The 19,432-nt window shown below is 39.2% G+C and overlaps 1 protein-coding gene across 3 annotated transcripts in view; it reads right to left on the bottom strand.

The window, feature by feature from the left end:
• The window catches only part of TMEM156 (transmembrane protein 156), a 29,008-nt gene extending 18,836 nt beyond the window's left edge, over window positions 1-10,172 (bottom strand). For 2 of the 3 annotated variants that reach the window (XM_071221125.1, XM_045182877.3), the window contains exon 1: window positions 10,040-10,163. In XM_071221125.1, the coding sequence (XP_071077226.1) occupies window positions 10,040-10,127 (88 nt within the window). In that variant the 5' untranslated portion in view covers window positions 10,128-10,163. Of the gene's footprint in view, window positions 1-10,039 lie in introns of all 3 variants that reach the window. The other variant, XM_024573946.4, reaches the window with a different exon arrangement.
• Window positions 10,173-19,432: the final 9,260 nt, after the last annotated feature.

Raw genomic sequence — 19,432 nt, 5'->3', positions numbered from 1 at the left:
AAGCTGGACCCAAGGAGGAACACACCAAAGCACATCATCATTACATTAGCCAAGATTACACAGAAGGAGAGAATCTTAGAAGCAGCAAGAGAAAAGGACACAGTTACCTACAAAGGACTTCCCCTAAGACTGTCAGCTGATTTCTCAAAAGAGACCTTACAGGCAAGAAGGGGCTGGAAAGAAGTATTCCAAGTCATGAAAGGCAAGGACCTACATCCAAGATTACTCTATCCAGCAAAGCTTTCATTTAGAATGGGAGGGCAGATAAAGTGTTTCTCAGATAAGGCCAAGTTAAAGGAGTTCATCATCACCAAGCCCTTATTATATGAAATGTTAAAGGGATTTATCTAAGAAAAAGAAGATAAAAAATATGAACAGTAAAAATGACAGCAAACTCACAGTTATTAACCACCACACCTAAAACAAAAACAAAAGCAAACTAAGCAAACAACTACAACAGGAAAAGACCCACAGAAATGGAGACCACATGGAGGGCTATCAACAGGGGAGTGGGAAGGGGGGAAAGGAGGGAAGGTACAGAGAATAAATAGCATAAATGGTAGGCAGAAAATAGACAGGGAGGGTAAGAATAGTATAGGAAATGTAGAAGCCAAAGAACTTATATGTATGACCCATGGACATGAACTATAGGGGGGGAATGTGGGAGGGAGGGGTGGGAAGGATGGATTGGAGTGAAGGGGGGAAATGGGACAACTGTAATAGCATAATCAATAAATATATATTTTTTAAAAATTTTGCTTGTAATTTGTACTTTGTTACTAGTTCTATTAAGTGTTTCATTACTGATGATTATATTTTTATTATTTAATAAATTAAAGGTTCATTACTTTCTACATTTGAAATTGCTTCTGTAATAATTCATGTGATTTCCAGCTACAAACACATTTCATACTTGAGCTGCTACAAATTATTGGGTGGGGGGAATTTACTTCAATACACAATTTTATAATTTACCTATAAACAAAGTTATAATCAAATAGTAGCCAATTTTTAAAAATACTGTCCCAGGACGGAGATAGAAATGCACCATCTGACGGAACACTATAGCTTCTTTTATATTACTAAAATACATGAAAAACTTATTTCTTGCCATATTTCCATTTCCCTCACTAGACATTGTATCTTATAAAATCTTCAACTTTTTGAATTTATATTCTTATGCTGTGACCAAGAAGGGAGATAGGGAAATTTTTACTGTCGATATTGCAGTCTTATCCAATGAGTGACCATCTGGGCTTTCTAGAATTGATGATATATCCTTTACATTTGGCTATGAGGTCATTTTATGTTTTTTAAACCTTAGTTTTAAATAATTCAATTGGAAAATAAATCGAGGGCATATCCTTCCCTCGTATAATTTTAAGAAATAAATGAATTCTACTCAGTCATTTTTGTTATCAGATTGGCTATATTCTTATCTCCATAAAGAAGGATTTATGAATTTAATATTTCCAATAATATTGCTGGGAATCAGACATCGAAATTCTCACTCCCAGATATAGAAAGTATTCCAGAATTACTCCACTGCTAAGACTGCAACCTCTCAGAGTAAGTATGTAGAATACTAAATAGAATAAGAAAGTATCTTATAGTATAGGACCAATGCCCAAGTCAGTCATGTTTTCTTTTTAAAGAAAAGCAAAGGAACACGTACTATCTTTATATTCTTTTTTAGCTTTTATTATGAACAAATCATATATAAGCATATATAAAACGTGCTGTGCCAGTTAAAGGATAATAAAAATAAACACCATGTATTTATCACAGAGTAAGAAACAGGATATTACCAACATCTCTGAAGCACCCTACCCTTCCCCTCCATCCCTACACACCCCTTCTCTCCCAGAGGTTAACCATTGTCATGAATTTTGTGTTCCTCACCCCTTTGCTTTATTGTAGTCTTTCCAAAGTGTATTTGTTCCTAAATAACATTACATTACTTAACATATTTTAGAAATGTATGCAGATATATGGAATATACTGTGTTCATTTATGACTTACTTTTTTGCCTAATATGTTTCAGTCATGTTGTTACACATTGCTGTAGTTAATTATTTGTGGTATTCATTTGAATGAATATACCACAATTTATTCATTCTTTGACAGTGAACATTTGGGTTGTTTCTATTTTTTGCCATTTTGCATAACATTTCTATGAACTATAACTCTCATACATGGTGGGAATGTAAAATACTACAACCACTTTGGAAACAGACTTTCATTTTCTTTAAGTTAAACATACGAGGTCTGTCCAGATGGTATCTGACCATGTAATATGAAAAATACAGACATTTTTGAAGAAGATACAAGATACAAGAAACTGTACATAGGACAATGACATCTCAGTCCCCTTCAAAGTAAGTACCTTGGGACCTCACACAGTTCTCCCAATCGCTATCAGCTGCCCCAGCATAGTTTCCTGAATCTCATCAACAGTCTGAAATCTCTTCCCTTTCAAAGGTGATTTTAGTTTTGGGAAAAGCCAGAAGTTGCAGGGCACCAAATCTGGGCTGTTGGGAGCCTGAGTCCCCTGGGTGATTTGATGTGTTGCCAAAATACTCTGCATGAGATGTGATGCATGAGTAGGCACATTGTCGTGATGAAGCTGCCAAGCACCAGCTGCCCATAGCTGCAGCCTTCTGAATCATCCCAATAGTTTCCACAGAAGAATGTTCAGGATTAATACAAAATTTGATGCAGATTCTTTGCTTTACTTGCTCACTTTTAATGTAATGACCGCACAGTAAATATGCTCACTCAGTGACATCTACCATTCCCACTGACTAGTACAGTGAAGTCATCATTGTTCATGCATGCACATTCCAGTCCACTCTCCTTAGCCGCCAAGTTACACTGATGTTGCACAAACTGTTTTTGTTATACTAACAATGGCTGGATTTTTTCCGACAGACCTCATATACTTACCATATCACCCAACAATTCTATTCCTAGGAATTTACACAAGAGAAATAAAAACATGTTCACACAAATCCCTGTAAATGAATTTTCATGGCAGCTTTTTTATTTATTATAGCCAAGAATTGAAAACAACCCTTGTAGTGCCTTTCAGCGTCTCTGTCTTATGCTTGACTTCTGTCCCCTGCTGTGACCTGGTGAACCTGAGACTCTGAAGGCACCAAGAATTGGCAGTTGCTCCTGAAGTGGCCAATCTGTTCACTGTTGCTTACCCATGTGGACTTGTAATTTCTAGTCATTCTTCCCCTCTGAGAAGTTTTCTCATCAGTTCAACTACGTATTTTTACATTTTTAAACACGTCATCTCACATTTTAGATTTTTGTGCTAGGAATGTTTTTCAAGGTATGGCTATAAGAACTGAAGTCTCAACTCTCTGTTGACCTTGAAAAACAAGTGAGAATTTATAATAAAACCTTCACCATTTGACAGACAAAAGAGTTGCAGAAACTACTCTATGTCAAGTCATATTTCTCCAGTACCGAGGCTATCTGTTAACTAGTTGCCAGGGAACTTTGGAAGAAACATGGATTATTTCAGACAACACATATTCTGAGTTACTGCTTTAGAATATTTTTAAACTAGGGGAAATAAGAAAATTTTTCCACTAGAAACATAGCTAGTGCAACAACCATTTTGGAGAAGTGTTTGGCAGCTTCTTATAAAATTAAATATACTCAGCTATTCTACTACTAGCTTCCTGATAGAAAAGAAAACATATATTCATACAAAGATTTGTGCAGGAATGTTCATAGCAGCATAATTATAATAGTAAAAATCTGGAAACAACCCAATGGATGAATGAACAACGGTAGTGTATTTATACAGTGGACTTCTTAGCAATGAAAAGAAGGAACTATTGATACACTCAATAACATGTATGAATCTCAAAATATTATACTAAGCTAAAGAAGCCAGACCAAAAATAGATATGGTGCGGTGGTGCCATTTATATGAAGCATAAGAAGGCACAAAACTCTACTACAAACTATATTATGATGACCCAGGTCGGAATGTTGCCTTGGGGGTGGGAGGAGATTTGACAGGAAATGGAAGAAGGAATCTTTCGGGGAGTGATGAAAATAGTATCTTATATGGGGTCATAGTTACACAGGTGCATACCATTGTCAAAATTCATGACACTGAACATTTAAGATCTTTTCCATTTTATTGTATATAAGTTATGCCCTTAAAAAAACAGAGGAAAACAAAGCATAGCCAATTGTTTCTAAAGATCTTGTATCATCATTGGATATTCCGTAGCATAATTCAGCAATGTAAAAATATTAGCTGCCAGGATAAGAGAGTGTATGGTTTTGCTGCTTAATTTTGAGAGACGTTGGCTAATGTGTTGTTTCCTTTGGTCACAGGTCTGCCTCTATAACAATCGGCGTAGACACAAAAGAGTATCAATTTCAGTAGCGAAAAGTCAATCGTATTTCCACTTTGGATCTCATGTTGATGCTTTCTTAGTAATATTGAGTGGAGAAGGGTAAAACAGCTCATGCTGTGTATGCATGACACACCCATACACAGAAACACCTATTACCAGGCCGGGAACCGGAGAGTCTAGGTAGGATATGGGTTTATTCATAGATCACTGGGGGAAGACAATTTGAAATATGTCCAGGGGGCAAGGGCCAAAGTTTTGGGTTACTTTTAACTTATGGTAGCAGTATGTGAAAGGCAGGTTTGGGACAAAGGAAAGAGACTGCAGGTTTTACTTGTCAAAACAAGGGATAAAAATATATTGTGAAATTCTCCATGAGAAAAAAATGGTAGAAAAATGACTCAGAGTAAAGACACTCATATCTTTTTTTATTAAATTGATCAGGGTGAGATCGGTTAATAACATTATATGGGTTTCAAGAGCAAAATTCTGTGATACGTCACCTGTATATTGCACCGCGCGTTCACCACCCGAAGTCAAATCTCTTTCCGTCAGCATATATTTGGCCCCTTTACTCTTCGCTACGGCCCACCCCCGCTTCCCTCTGGTAACCACCATCCTGCTGTATGTCTGTCAGTCTTGTCTGTTCCTTTGTTGCTTTAACACATATCTTTTAAGTAAAAAATTCTGTGACATAAATTTCATGGGCTGCACAACCTACAAGTTCTAGATATGTGATGACATTTTATGTTTTAAAGATGGAAGAGGAGGAGAGTGATGCCTGGCTTGCCTAACTCAAAACACGGTTGGGAAGACCAGAGGAGAAATGCTCCCTTCGAGAATGTTTCCTTTTTATTTGCTTTACATAATGACTCCGAAAGTCCACTCAATCAACAAATACTGCCGTACATGCTCGATATATGAACAAAATGGACAGAAACCTCATGTTCATGGAGCTTGCATTCTATTTAGAGAAATCAGACAACTATATATATATACACACATATATATACAATAAATAAGTAAATTATATAGGTGATAAGTCTATAGAGAAAAGAAACAACAGTGCAAGGGGAAGATATATTACTGTATTAATGTTTTAGAGAATGTCATATTTTTCTACTTTAAAAAAAGATACACAGAGAGAGCATTTATCCACCAGTGCAATGAGACAAGCAGTTAGAAATGATCCTAAGCAAAGGTTGTTGGTATTACAACCTGATGATGAAAAGAACAAGCCAATTCTGCCAAAGCAGTGAAAAAGCCTTATATTCAGCAGTGGGTTTTTGCCAGCCCACATTGTCTAAAATATAGACGTAAAGAAGTGTGTCTATTAGCAGCCATTTTAAAGCTATAAAAATTCATAAGGTTCAAGAAGAAGTAACATCTCACAACAAAGTAAAATTACCCATATAGATATAGTCCTTCTTTCTGAAGATTTTCAGAGTAGTATCTTGAGAACGATGCTTCATTGTGAATGAGCTTAAATAGTTAATGAGTTGAAATCAGTTATTTTATGTAGAAGTACTTGGTAAACTACCTGGTACATGTATAAGTATTTGTTAAAGTTTTTCAAAATGTAAATAGTCATAAAACTATATCTCAAACCTTATTAGGGATTACTGGTTAAATTTTTAGTGAGCCAATCAATAAGAAGAAAATAAAGTGTCCATTTTTGAAAAATAGAGTAACACTTTCAGGCAAATTCGTTGTGGTTACCCTTACTTAACACTTTTTTATATTGCAGACAATAAGTAATGTATAATGTGTATGCTCATTTACTTCAGGGTTTAGCTTATAGTTCATTAGTATTAAAAGTTTCTTTATCCTTTGTTTTCTTCAATTTCACTGCTCATTATACTACCATTTCCATCAGAAAGTGTGAAAAGGAAGGGGAAGTGAACGCTGGTAAACATAGTTTATGTCAGTTTGGCTCTTAACAAGAAGTGAGGAAGTCAACACAGCTGGATAAAAATAGGTCTGAGGTGTCTTCACCTGCACCCTTTGCGCCCCACATCACCACAAACCACCAGGAATGCGCTGCATAACTCATTACAATCTTTGGTTTCAAGAATTTCTGAGATATCTATTTGAGCACATTTTATTTGAAAACCAGCAAAGGTTGCTTTTCTTAGAAAGTGCTTCTGCAAGCAGGTGAGGAGAAATATAGGGTGACCACTGGAACTCTGGGAGCTATTTCCCATTGCAACAAAAATGGAAGGAACCTCTTCCCCCAGATGGACGGGAAGCACCTTTTACTATGTTCCCAGTGCACATTTTCACATTGCTCGTTTGTAGTTACAGTATCATATTCAATTAGTTACCAATCAGTCCTCCCCAACTGAAAACTCCTTGAAGGAAGGCCTGCCTTTCATTTTTGTAGCCCTGGGTTCCTAGTAAAGTTAGACTGTATTCATAAGTGAAAGAATAAAAAAATAAAAGATCGCCAAGATTTTTCTGAGTTAACCAGCTCTCTCTCTCTTAAACACTGAGTTCAACGAAAGTAGGTTGGGGAAACCCAGCTCCCTTAATTGCAAGTAGCTCTGAATCAAAATATAGCCATACCTTTTTGTACCTCCATGACGGAATTTTAGTAAAAGCTGCCTTTCAAATAAACTGCAAGTTTTAGAATAAGCCCTCCTGCCAGTGCATACCCAATGCAAACTCATTAAAACTCCCTGACACTGTTAAAAAGGTTCTCCTTCTTCAGTAAAGTTAGAATAAATAGATTATACTGCATAATTATGATAATTGAATGTTCCGAGTAATGATTATTCAGACTCAGATACATTCTTGATGAAAAATGATCAAACACAGTTCTCTATTTTTAACATAGGCCTTCAGAGGGTTTGTTATTTTGAAATCAAATCTATTAAACCTTGTGAATACATTTATTCCTCATTAAGATTCCTTTTTAACTGATTTGATGTGTTGAAGACAGAGTATCAGTGAATAACTTATAAGTAAAAATCATTTATAATATTTATCTTAGGAATTAAAGTGAACAGAACATAAGAAAAAATGAAAAAAGAAACAAGTAACTGATAGGGAGGGTAAAACTCTACAGGAAAATTTCAAGGTTGATTTTAGCATTAATAGGGCACTCTTAGCTTATCATCTAAATAATTTTACCAGATATATTTTATGAACTATATCAGCTAAGTCAACTCATTTCATAAGACATTAGGTATTATTGTGATTTGAAAGTTACTAAAAAAAGAAAAAGAAAAACAGTTATGAGGGGTGCCCCCCCTAAAACAGGATTTATTTAGAAAAAAATTGTGTGTTTATTCTTACATGTTTAAACTTCAGTCACCTTCAAAGTACTCTCCATTTGATGCAATGCACCTACCCAGGCCTTTCTTTCCACTGCCCCAAACACTTTTTGAACTCGTCGATTTTGATGCCTTTTAATGCTTCTGCATTGTTTGTTTCACCTCTTCTACATTAGCAAAATGTTGCACTTTGAGGACTTTTTTTATCCAGGGAAGCAAAAAAAGTCACTCAGGCAAGATCAGGTGAATAGGGAGGATGGGGCATGGAGGTCATGCCGTTTTGGGTCAAGAACTGCTGAACAGTCAGTACACTGTGGGCGAGTGCGCTTGTCAATCCCCCATCATGAAATGGGCAAACATATTGAAAGTCTTCAAAAAAATTCACTGAAGCTGAATGCAGCCTCTCACAACAATGCCAGCTGGTACACTGATACAGATGAGCTCCGAGAATGCTCACCTAGCGGGGGAAGCCTATACTACTAGGGGCCTGCCTTCTAGAAGATAATTCTGGTTTGGGGGGGCCCTCCCTCATATGTGTCCTTATATGTAAAATGAGGCAACATGAACTGTTCCTGGTGATCCATAAGCCATTATAAGATATAAAGCAATATTACTACACTATAGCACCTGTAACAGATTATTCTTATACTACTGTATGTATAAAATATTTTGCCTAATAATCAATTTTTTTGTTTATGGTGGCTCTGGGAAAAATTCCTTCTACCACAAAATACCAAGATAAGATGGTGGTTTTCAAACATCTTGTTTGTTGTGGCTCAGCAAGGGCTACCTTTGAAACAAAATTCCCAAATGAGTTTGTCACCCCAAAGAGTCCAAGGTAATATCTATTGTGTTCTTGAAGCAAGAAAAAGAGAAAATGTCTGTTTTAAGTTTGTAGAGGCAGTAAATGTAGTATTGCAATCAGATGTAATCGGTTAGGAAACTAGAACAATAATTATCAATGTTGGCAGTCACCAGCTCTCGTAAGCACTAACCAATAGTTAGCAAATAGTTTATTAAATCTTTTTTGGACTGATTACCTGGTTTTCATTAGATCCAACCTGACTTTTTGGAGATACTATATATATATATATATATATATGTATATATATATATATATATATGACTTACCTTAGATAACTATCAAATGAGCTTACTCTCAGTCCAAAATAGCTTAAAAATTGAAGTAAATTATTTCTAGTCCAATTCTAACTATTCTTTTTATATTTTCCCTGCGTGAAATCAAGAATTAAAAATATGTGTCATGGAATAACTATGTATGGCACCAGGTGGGTACCGGAAACATCAGGACAACCCTTTGTAAAGTACATGGTTGTCTAAGGTGCTGTCGTACACCTGAAACCGACACAAAATTATACTGAATGTAACTGTAGCTAAATTTTTTTAATTGAATATATATATGCTTAATCTAAGCAACATGATGCCAGAAAACCAAGAGAAATTTGAAAAATTCAATTGTTCACAAAACTGCACAATTACGGTATTTATTTACCCAAAATATTTTGTCTGTCTACTTAGCACTATGTATATGCAACAATAATTACTGTAGTAAGTCATCAAATATAAGATTTTTCTTGATTTTAACTTATATAACTTTTAAAGATACAACACATAATTTTCTTTTTCTTTTTTTTTTAATTAAATGCTAGGGATGTTTATCATCCAAACAGTCACATTAATGTACTTTCAAATCATCCAAACAGTCAGATTAATATATTTTCAAATCATTTCTGATATATAAGAATACTTTAAATATATCTATTTACTTTTTCTACTGTAGATTTCAGCAATCATCCCAATTCTCTGAAATGAGTTCATTTTTCTCTCATTAAAATATATACACACATACACCTGCTTAAATTTGCACCCATTTTACTCTAATTATATATTGAAAATATCTAAATGCTTTTGTTTTTCAAAAAGCAATAGTAAGTTATTGTCCGAAATAGTTGTGTTGGGGGGAATTCAAGCATTTTATACACATAAATGTTATTTTATTTAAAAAAATAATTTCAGGATGTAAAAGCATACGTAAAACTACTTTTGAAAGAAAATGTTTTGAAAAGCAAAAATCACATGATTATATTATTATAAACTCAATGTTGGAAATCTAGACCACAAATTTTAAATCATCCCTTCACTACACAATCGTGTGCTACAATAATTAGGTCCTGTGAGTAAGGGTCCCGAGCTGTGCTCACAATCAACTGAAACTGCAATCTCATTTTACTAGCTTTTCAGACACAGAGCTGCAGCCCAGGCAGCATGTGTGCAAAACGAGGGCATTTCCTGTAACTATTAGCTGTCATCATTTTTTAAATTAGAAAAAGAAAAGATCAATTATCATTGTATACTCACCTTCTGGTGTCTTAAAGTACTCCGGCAAAATTAAAATGAATGTGATCACTACTGCTAAAAGTAATTTAAGGAGGGCTGCCTGTGTCATGTCTGTTCACATGGCACATGTGTCCCCATCCAGCACGGGGACGGCAAGGCTCTTCCTGCTTCAAGTTTCGTCTCTGTCGTACTTTAAGTTTATGCAATTCACCTCGTACTTCCTTTTGGGTAAGACTTCAAAAACAAAAAAAAAAAGAGGCCTTGAACTGAGGCTTCTTCATTTTGAGTCACTTGACATTAAGAAAACTACCCTCAGATAAGCCCTTTCGAACTATCTTCTAAACAAGATAAAAATAAAGAAATGTTCTCAAGAAGTAAAAGGGTCCTGTCCTCATCTAAATTTGAAGCTATTTTCTCGTGTAGCGTTCTGTGTGAGTAAACATAAACCCACAATTTACTCAACGAAAAAAAACAATGAATGTCAGTCAGGTCCCGGCTGTATAAACATCATTCATTCATTTACTCATTAAATGATTGTTGATCTCGTTTAAGTGTGGGGCAGGCACTGTGCTGGATTCTGGTGTTCAAAAACCAGTGTGTCTGGAGGACAGTAAACAGTGAGAAAGGTAAGCATAAACTAAAGACATGCAAAATTTCAGTTCTACTGTACGACACTGTATCAAAGCAGTAGACTGGGACTCGACATCATTATGCCTGTAAACACTGTTTATTGTTACAGAATCCACCTTTTCAGTTCCCATTTCAAAAAAAAGTCTTTCATTATAATAATCCCAGTGAAATCAAGTACTTTGTTTGGAATATATGGAGGGTAGAGAAATTCATAATGAATAAAGAATATGTACAAACAAATATTTTTATTCCATTGTTCTGGTTCACTCTCTCTTGTATCCTCATCACCCATCTGTTTCCATTTACCCTATTTCTTGTTTTTATCCACCCAGCCCTGGGCTTTATGGAACAATGGTGATGGGGAATAGGAGGCAAGGAACAAAGGTCACGCTGCGAATATATTATGAGGATGAATAGAGTGTCTTTTCTTCTGATGGAGTGCAGGGATGTAATAGACAGAAATCAAGGGTCAAGAAACCTTAGGACCTTAGCTTAAGAACAGTCAAATGGGAGTAGGGCTTCAAATATTAGACTTGTTTTATGAACGTCAAGAATCATTCAAGGGAAGAAAAGAATTGATGAGAGTCGTTGCCCACACAGCTTACTGGACTGAGACGTGTTGGAGCAAAGGTCTAGCAGCATCTTCAGTAGAGATGCTGGTGGGGAGAGGTGGAAGATCCTGTCCCTTAATCCTTCCCCATCTTACCAGTATCACTAATTAGGGATGTTTTCTTTCATCATTCTTTCAAATAGGTTTCCAATTTCTTGCTCTTTCTATTCTCCTTCTGGCACCCTTATGATGCCAATGTTGGAACACTGGAAGTCATCCCAGAGGCTGCTTACACTATCCCCATTTTTTGGATTCTTTTTTCTTCTTGTTCTGATTGGTTGGTTGTTTTTTTTTGTTTGTTTTTTTTTTTTGCTTCCTTATGTTCCAAATCATTGACTTGATTCTCAGCTTCATCCACTCTACCGTTGCTTCCCCGTAAATTGTTCTTTATTTTAATTAGTGTATCCTTTGTTCCTGGCTGGAATTTTTATGCTGTTGACATCCTCACTCAGTTCCTTGAGCATTCTTATAACCAGTGTTTTGAACTCTGCATCTGACTAATTGCTTATTCCATTTCATTTAGTTCTTTTGCTGGAGTTTTGATCTGTCCTTTCATTTGGGCCATGTTTCTTTGTCTCCTCATTTTGGCAGCCTCCCTGTGCTTTTTTCTATGTATTAGGAAGAGCTGCTATGACTTCCTGTCTTGGTAGCATGGCCTAATGTGGTAGGTGTCCTGTAGGGTCCATTGACACAGCCTCCCTTATTACCTACACTGGGTACTCAAGGGATGCCCCTTGTGTGGGCTGAGTACACCCTCCTCTTGTAGTTGAGCGTTAGTTGCTATTGGCAGATCAACGGAAGGGATTTACTCAGGCCAGTCAGCTGCAAGGGTTGGCTGTGACCATACACCACCAACCTCTGCCCTCTGTGGAGGATCAGCCGTGTATGGGCAGGGTGGTGGTGCTCCGACATGGTCTGCAGCTGTCCACTGGGTGTGCACACTCTGTGGTTGTCCAGGCGATGTCGCCAAGGTCAGCCCCTGCCTGTGTTTTTGCCTGAAGCCACCCTGCCTGAGCTATAAAGCATCTGAGATGGCTGCTACTTATGCTGGGCTTGGTGGTTCCCATGTGAAGCCAAGCTGTGAATCTAGGCTGGCTGCTGCTACTGCCAGGCCTGGGGCCACTTAGCAAGAGATACAGATGACTGGGGACTCACTGAGGCTGGCTTTTGCTTGTTTGAGAGGATTTAGGAAGTTGTGAAGGTGAGCTGAGATCAGCTATTCACATGGAAAAGCTACCGTTAACAGTTAAGGTAAGCCCATAAGATGGCTGGGGCAGAGCCTCAGAGGATCTCCTGGGCAGGGCAAACAGTGTTAGCCAGATTGATGGGGTCTCATATATGGCACCTGCCTGCCGGCTCTGTGGCTCTGTCGGGGGAGGGATCAGAAAAGGGACTGTAGCCTCTGCCTGCCTTTCTGTCTAGGACAAAGCTGTCCCCTAGCTCCCGCCTTGATGCCAGACACTTCATTTCCTCTCTCTTTGCCACTGGTCCCTTTCAAGCTGTTACCCTGTTGCTGGAGCTCAGAGGGAGTGAGTCTCAGTAAGTCTATGCTTGGGACTCCAGAAGTTTCTTTCACCAACTCAATCCCTGCTGGTTTTTGCAGCCAGCAATTATAGGGACTTATTTTCCTGGCACTGGAACCCTGGGCTGGAGATCCTAATGTGGGGCTGGGACTTCCCGCTCCTGAGATATGTCTCCTGAACTTTTATTTACCACATGTGGATGGGGGACCAGTCTGTCTACATCTCCACCCCTCCTACCATTCTGGATAGAAGTGGTTTCTTTAATTCCATAGTTGTCAGACTTCCATTCAACTCAATTTCTGACAGATCTGAGGGATGGTCGTTCTATATTTGAGTTGTAATTTTGATGTGGTTGGACAAGGAGGTGAGTCATGTTTACCTACGCCTCCATCTTAACCAGAAGTCTCTGATCATTTTTTATATTTACTGGAAATTTCGTTTTATTCTCTTGTGAATTGCTTATTCATGACTTTTATTAGAGTACTCATATCCTTGTAGCTGCTTTATAGGCCTTTTTTCTCTATTGGGAATATGAATCTTCTGCCATATATGTTGCAAACATTTTTCCCAGGTTGTTATGTCCCTCTGTTTTGTATACGGTAGGTTTTTTTCTCCCCCCAACTATTCTGTGACAGAATATAAAATATGGTAGATTGTGTACTTAAAAGTTTTATGCTGAGAAACACAGTTCTTCTTCATTGTATCTACAATGCCAAATAATTCACAGTTTATCAAGTAGTTTATTAAATGTGAAACTTACTAGGAGCCTGATTCTGGCTGCCTGGAACACATATGGGACTAAGAAGCCGGGCCTCTCGCTCACAATGGCAACACCTGACCCTCTGATAACGCATTAGAGAGAGTTGATGATAATGGTAAAGGTGCACATTTGCATCATTCTGTTTTACAATCCCAAAGAACCTTCACAAATACGAGATTACAAAATGAGAATGTTTACAGATCTGCAATTACTCACCCACTGTGCGTTTCTCCCTGTGACCTCTATAAAGGAATGAGAGATTAATAAATCTGAAGCACAAGAGATTGTTGCTACTGTGTTAGTGTTAGTGGTTAACACTTTTTAAATTTATATTGGTTCTTAAAATGCTTTAATGTATCTATACTTTTAATCAAGACTGAAAGTCTTAATTAAATCATTTTACATTGTATACTAGACACTTTTTTTTTATTGTTGTTCAAGTACAGTTGTGTCCATTTCCCCCCCACCACTCCACCCTGCCCCATCCATCCCCACCTCCCACCCTCAATCCCGCCCCCTTTGGCTTTGTCCATGTGTCCTTTATTCGAGTTCCTGGATGACCCTTCCCCTTCTTTCCGTTGTTATCCCCCTCCTCCTCCCCTCTTGTTACTATCAGTTTGACACATTATTTTTTTTAATGACAGAATCCTTTATTTCAAGGAACTGCTCTACCAGGAAAGCAAGAGCAATATACTTTTTAAAAATAATAAATAATAGCCTTAGAAAGGATGGTTTTGCTTTCTTATATGTAGTTTTCTTTTATTGTATGAAACATACACTTGTTGTATATACTTTATATGAGCAATATATTTTCTCTTTTTTTCCTGTTAAGATTATCCCCAATCCCTTCACTATATCCTGAGGAAAGACCTTTTAAGGATCAACAACAGCAAAAGTTAGTGACATTTATTGAACATTTACTATGTGCTACTGCACAGTATTGAATGTTTTATATGGATTATTTTATTCAATTCCCCAGCAACTCTCTGTAGGAGTTACTATTGATATTCCAGGGTTACAGACAAAGAAGATAAGGTATAAAGAAGTCAAATAATGTGTTCAAAATCACACAGTTAATAAAGGGTAAAGGTAGGCTTCAAAACTCAGAAAGCCTAAGACTCCACCCTCAGACAGTGTAAGAACATGTCAAGAAGGATCACCTATAAAACGATAATAGTAGCAAACACAAAGATAGCCCTTGCTGTGGGCCAGACACTGCTCTAACTCAAGGCTTCTCACAGGCGGCGCTGCTGGCATTTTAGGCTAGATAGAGCTTTGTTTGTAGGGGGCCGCCCTGTGCTTGCCGGATGTTTAGCAGAAGGTGCCAGTAACAACCCTCCCCCAGTTTTGACAATAACAACAACAACAAATGTCTCCAGATCCCACCGGGTGCCCCTGTGAGGGCAGAATAGCTCCCAGCTGAGAACCACAGTGCTGAACACTTCACGTGGACTAAGTCATTTAACTCTCAAAACAGCCCTGGGAAACACTCACTATCATCATTTTACTTGCTTCAGACCAGTTCTGTTCTAGATAATCTAATGGAAAGTGACTTTAAAAGGCAATTTATAATCTCAATCAGCCTAATTACTTCTATTGTGTTACTTGAAGATAAACCATCTACTTTGGCAACACAGCGATGCTTGGATTAGCCCATTTGGGGGGGGGGGAATAATCTCTTACTAATGAGGTCTGCCTGAGTATGGAGAGGGTTTGAGGAAGTTTCAATGTCCTCATTCACTTTGAGGTTATTTGGCAAATATTCACTGAACACCACACGATGACACACAGCACTCTGAACCCCAGAGACGAAGTAGCAAATGAAGCAATGTCTCTGCACTCACACTCCAGTCGGAAGGTACGTTCCAGAGGCAGACAATAATCAGATAATGACAATAGCTTATTTCCAGCTAGCGTTAAGTGTTCTGAAAAAAATAAGGCAGAGAGTGATGTGCTAGCAGAGAGTCAAGTCAAGCAGGGCACGTGTTGGTTTAAACAAGGACGTTAAAGAAGGCCTTGTGTGATTCCATTTATAAGACACAAGGGAAAAGGCAAAACCACAGGGGCAGAAAACAGGTCGGTGGTTGCCCAGGGGCTGGAGGTAGAGGGAAGGGTTGACTACAAAGAGGCTTGAGGGAATTTTTAAGGTGACGCAAATGTTCTGTATCTCAATGGTGGTAGTGGTTACACAACTGTAAGCATCAGTCAGAACTCTAGAACTGTGCATTAAAACAAATGTCTTTTATATAGGTAAATTATAACTCAGTAAACATAATTCATTCTCTCTCTCTCTCTCTCTCTCCACACACACACACACACACACACAGCGGCTCTTTTGCTGTTTTAGAAACAGACGTTACTGAGGAAGGGGCTGGGATGTTGTTTCTGAGGCTGAGAGTGTGGCCCAGAGCTTGAATTTAATTGAAGAGCATTCCAGAGGGAGCGGCAGGTCAGGTCAGGTCAGCAGGAGACTACTGTGTTGCCCCTGCTTGCCTGCAGTGGCTGTGGTGAGGTTGTTGCAAAGAAACCCAGGGCATGAGGGCACACAGGAAGTCCACCCTTGAGCAGCCAGGTCAGCCAGGACAACCTGGCGAGCACAGCCAGCCCCACAGTGTACCAGGAAAGGTGGTCAGCATTGCTCAGACCACAGGCTGCGGTTCACTGAGCCGCCTTCTCTTCGCTCTTCACCCCTCCAGGGAGCGTCTGCTTTGATCTGCCACCGCTGTGTTGAGCACACTCACTGGGCAGGGTTCACCTAAGGCCTTTGCACAAGGGCCTTCTCCTTTGAAGCCCAAACATGTCTGCTCTGCCTACATTGTCCCCACCCCATCACCTGAGGCAAAATCTTGTTTTCACAAACAAAACAGCTGCATTGAGATAGCAGCCTGTGCAGGATAGAATCCAATGGGGCCACTTTCCTTAAAAGGAGCATGAGGCAGGTTTGTCTGCACAGCCAACAAATATTCAGAGACTGGGGGGAAGGGTCGGGGTAGGGGTGGGGGGCAAAAAGGGAAACCACCCTGGAATGGATTCCTAGGATCACTATAGCATTTCAGACTCTGGAAACAAAGTTTCTGACAATTAACTTGACATTGAAATGCATTATCATGATACTTCTATCTATAAAGAGATAGAAAAACACAATCAAAATATTCTTCATGATACTGGAATATAACAACCTAACTCTAAGAAATCCATGAAAATCAATTGTTCAGAGTCTGAAAATATTCAGTACAATAGGTCCAGTCTCAGATAAAAAGAACCAGAGGCAACAAGAGGGTATTTCAGCCTCAAATTATGAATGCATTCCATTCTCCTTCCCTCCGTCCCCAAGAAAACCAAGAAATAGTATTGCTTAGATTCAGAAGAGCCCTCTTGTTGCAGCCTGGTCCCCCTCTCCGAGATGGGACCTATTGGACCTAATACTCTCAGATGCTAGGCAATTGATTTTACTCTATTGCCTAAAGAGTCAAAGGTTGTTATATGCTAGCAGCACGAAAAATGTTTCCATTAGGCTTTTTTTCATTCTCTTTATACATGTAATCTGTGAGTAATATCATTCCTTGATTTTTCTTGGGGATAGAGAGGAGGAGAATGAAATCCTTGTTTTCTTTCCTCTTTGTGTTGCTCAGACGTCGACTCTGTGACTGTCTTTGAATGTGTGCAGAGCGTACCACCCTCGGTTCACTCACTGTCTTTCTAGCTCAGGTCAGCTGCTTGCTACACTGCCAGAATCTTCCCTCAACAATTCTGTGCTAAGTGTAGTCACTGAGTATAGAGTGCAAGTGTGAACACGACGGGATGTGTGCTTTATAAAAAGAGGAACGAAGTGGAGGAGGAAGCGGAGCATAGTGATCGATTAGAACTTTTCTGTTGACATGTATCTGTCTGATTCATCTTCGTTCCATCTCTCCCCATAACAAGTAGCGCCACCCTTCTGTGCCGCAGGCCTCTTCATCATACTTGGTAAATGTTGCTGAGTGAATACTCTGTAAGCAAACCACCTGCAGGGTGGACAAACCTGAACACCCAACCTTGTAGAACGGTAATAAACATTGTCCGAGAGCATTAAAATGGAAGACAGAGTGAGTGGTTCCTCTCTGTTAGTGCACCAGGAGGCAATATGTCAAATGTGAAGATATTTCCTGCAACATTTCTAACCTCTGAGAAATCAGCATCAATAAGTACCCTTGTGATTTTTATTTTTAAAAAACAAAGCAACTATACTAGGAGGCCAAAAGAATTGTTTTCATGCATGGAAATAAATATAAGTACTTGCTGTTCACCTCTTGCCTTGTAAGTAGCTGGAATCCTAAATTAAGGACATTCTGAAGTTTCATGAAACTGGTAGTATAACATAAATTTGAGAAAAGGTCCTGTTTCTAAATGCTATAATGCTCATAGGGAAAAATAACCATACTGTAATAGTTATTTCTCAAGGCTTCATAGGCTTTTCCTCCCTCGTTCCCTCCCTCCCTTCAACAAATGTTTGTGACTGCCTCATATCATAGATCTCTCAGCTAGTCAGGGAGATGGGCAAGTTAGCCAATGTTCAGAGCCCGTCACGTAGCTGCTGCCACGCAGGGCATGCAGGGTGTTATGGGAACCCAGAGGAGGAACACGCTCAGCCTGGATAGTTTGGGGTAAAGTTTGTCAGAGGATGTGCCCCTGGAGCTGGGTCTTGAGGGTTATACAACCAGAGATTGGAAAGGCAGGGCACTCCCGATGGAGGAAACCTAGTCAAAGGTACCACGATGACAGAAATCGGCCAGAATGAGCACGGGCCTATAGAGGTAGAGAGGGGTTCCATTTTGAAGTATCTTATGACCATATTTAGAGGTTTGAACTTTACCCTGAAGGCAACAAAGAGTCACTAAAGTGGATTAAGCAGTGTCCTGGGGGATGAACAAAATTAGGTTGGTACTTTAGAAAGGTTAGAGGGACTGGCAGAAAATATTTAAATTTGTATTACAAAAACCGTTTTTTTCTGTCCGAGAGTGTGGCCTGATTTCAAGTGTACTTACCAGTGGTGCCCGGAAAGAGGTTCAGGAGAGAACACACTTCCTTCCCCGTGTCTCAGCACCGCACAGAGCAAATTGTTCGTTTGTTTTCTAATTTGGCTTTATTTGTCACTTATTCGCCTTATCTCAGACACACTATTCTGGCATCCACGATGACAGTCCCCTAAAAGCTGGAGTCAGCCTCCACAAATTGGTGATCATTAACCACAGAGCGTGAGCCCAAGCAGCACAGGGCCCCACTGAATGCTTACAGGCTGCAGGCAGCGCTGTGTCCCAGGGCCCTCTGACTCACAGCCCCTAAGCTCCCTGGCCTGCCAAAGGCCACATTGTTCCCATGGGTGGACCTGCAGTGCCGGACTCTGCTTCCCCTGCTCTCAAGCACTGCTGGGCACTGTGCCCCAAGAGGGGCTTCCCCTTCCCTAAGGCCTTAGAAAGGTTCCAGTTCCTAAGATCTAGGTCACCTGTTATTGTGGACAGAATTTATTTTACCCTTCATAGGCTTTTCATATTATAAGGTAGTTCTTAGGTAGATGTTCTGGGGACTAAAAGGAGTGACCTGACAGTGGGCTTATTATGACTTTTCCTCCATGTGTAAAGAGACTCCCACTTGAGGAAGGGGCACTGTGTCAGTACCCAAAGTCCTGCAACTGGACTGGGACTATGCCATACCCCTCTGGCCAGAACTGAGATTTGAACAAGCGTACAAATGAGGCTTTTAGCCTTGGCTGTGACTGGGACAAGCTTGATAGCTCCCATGTGAAGGACAGAAAGGTGACCCTACCATTTGGAGCAAGAAAGGGAGCCAAGAGGGAAGAGGTCTAGGCAGATTGCCTGCAAACTTATACCTGCCCTTGGGGATGGAAGTTTTTT

The sequence above is a fragment of the Desmodus rotundus genome, chromosome 4 (genome assembly GCF_022682495.2).
Source record: "Desmodus rotundus isolate HL8 chromosome 4, HLdesRot8A.1, whole genome shotgun sequence".
Taxonomy (NCBI): Eukaryota; Metazoa; Chordata; class Mammalia; order Chiroptera; family Phyllostomidae; genus Desmodus; species Desmodus rotundus.
This window is presented reverse-complemented; position numbering and strand designations above follow the sequence as displayed.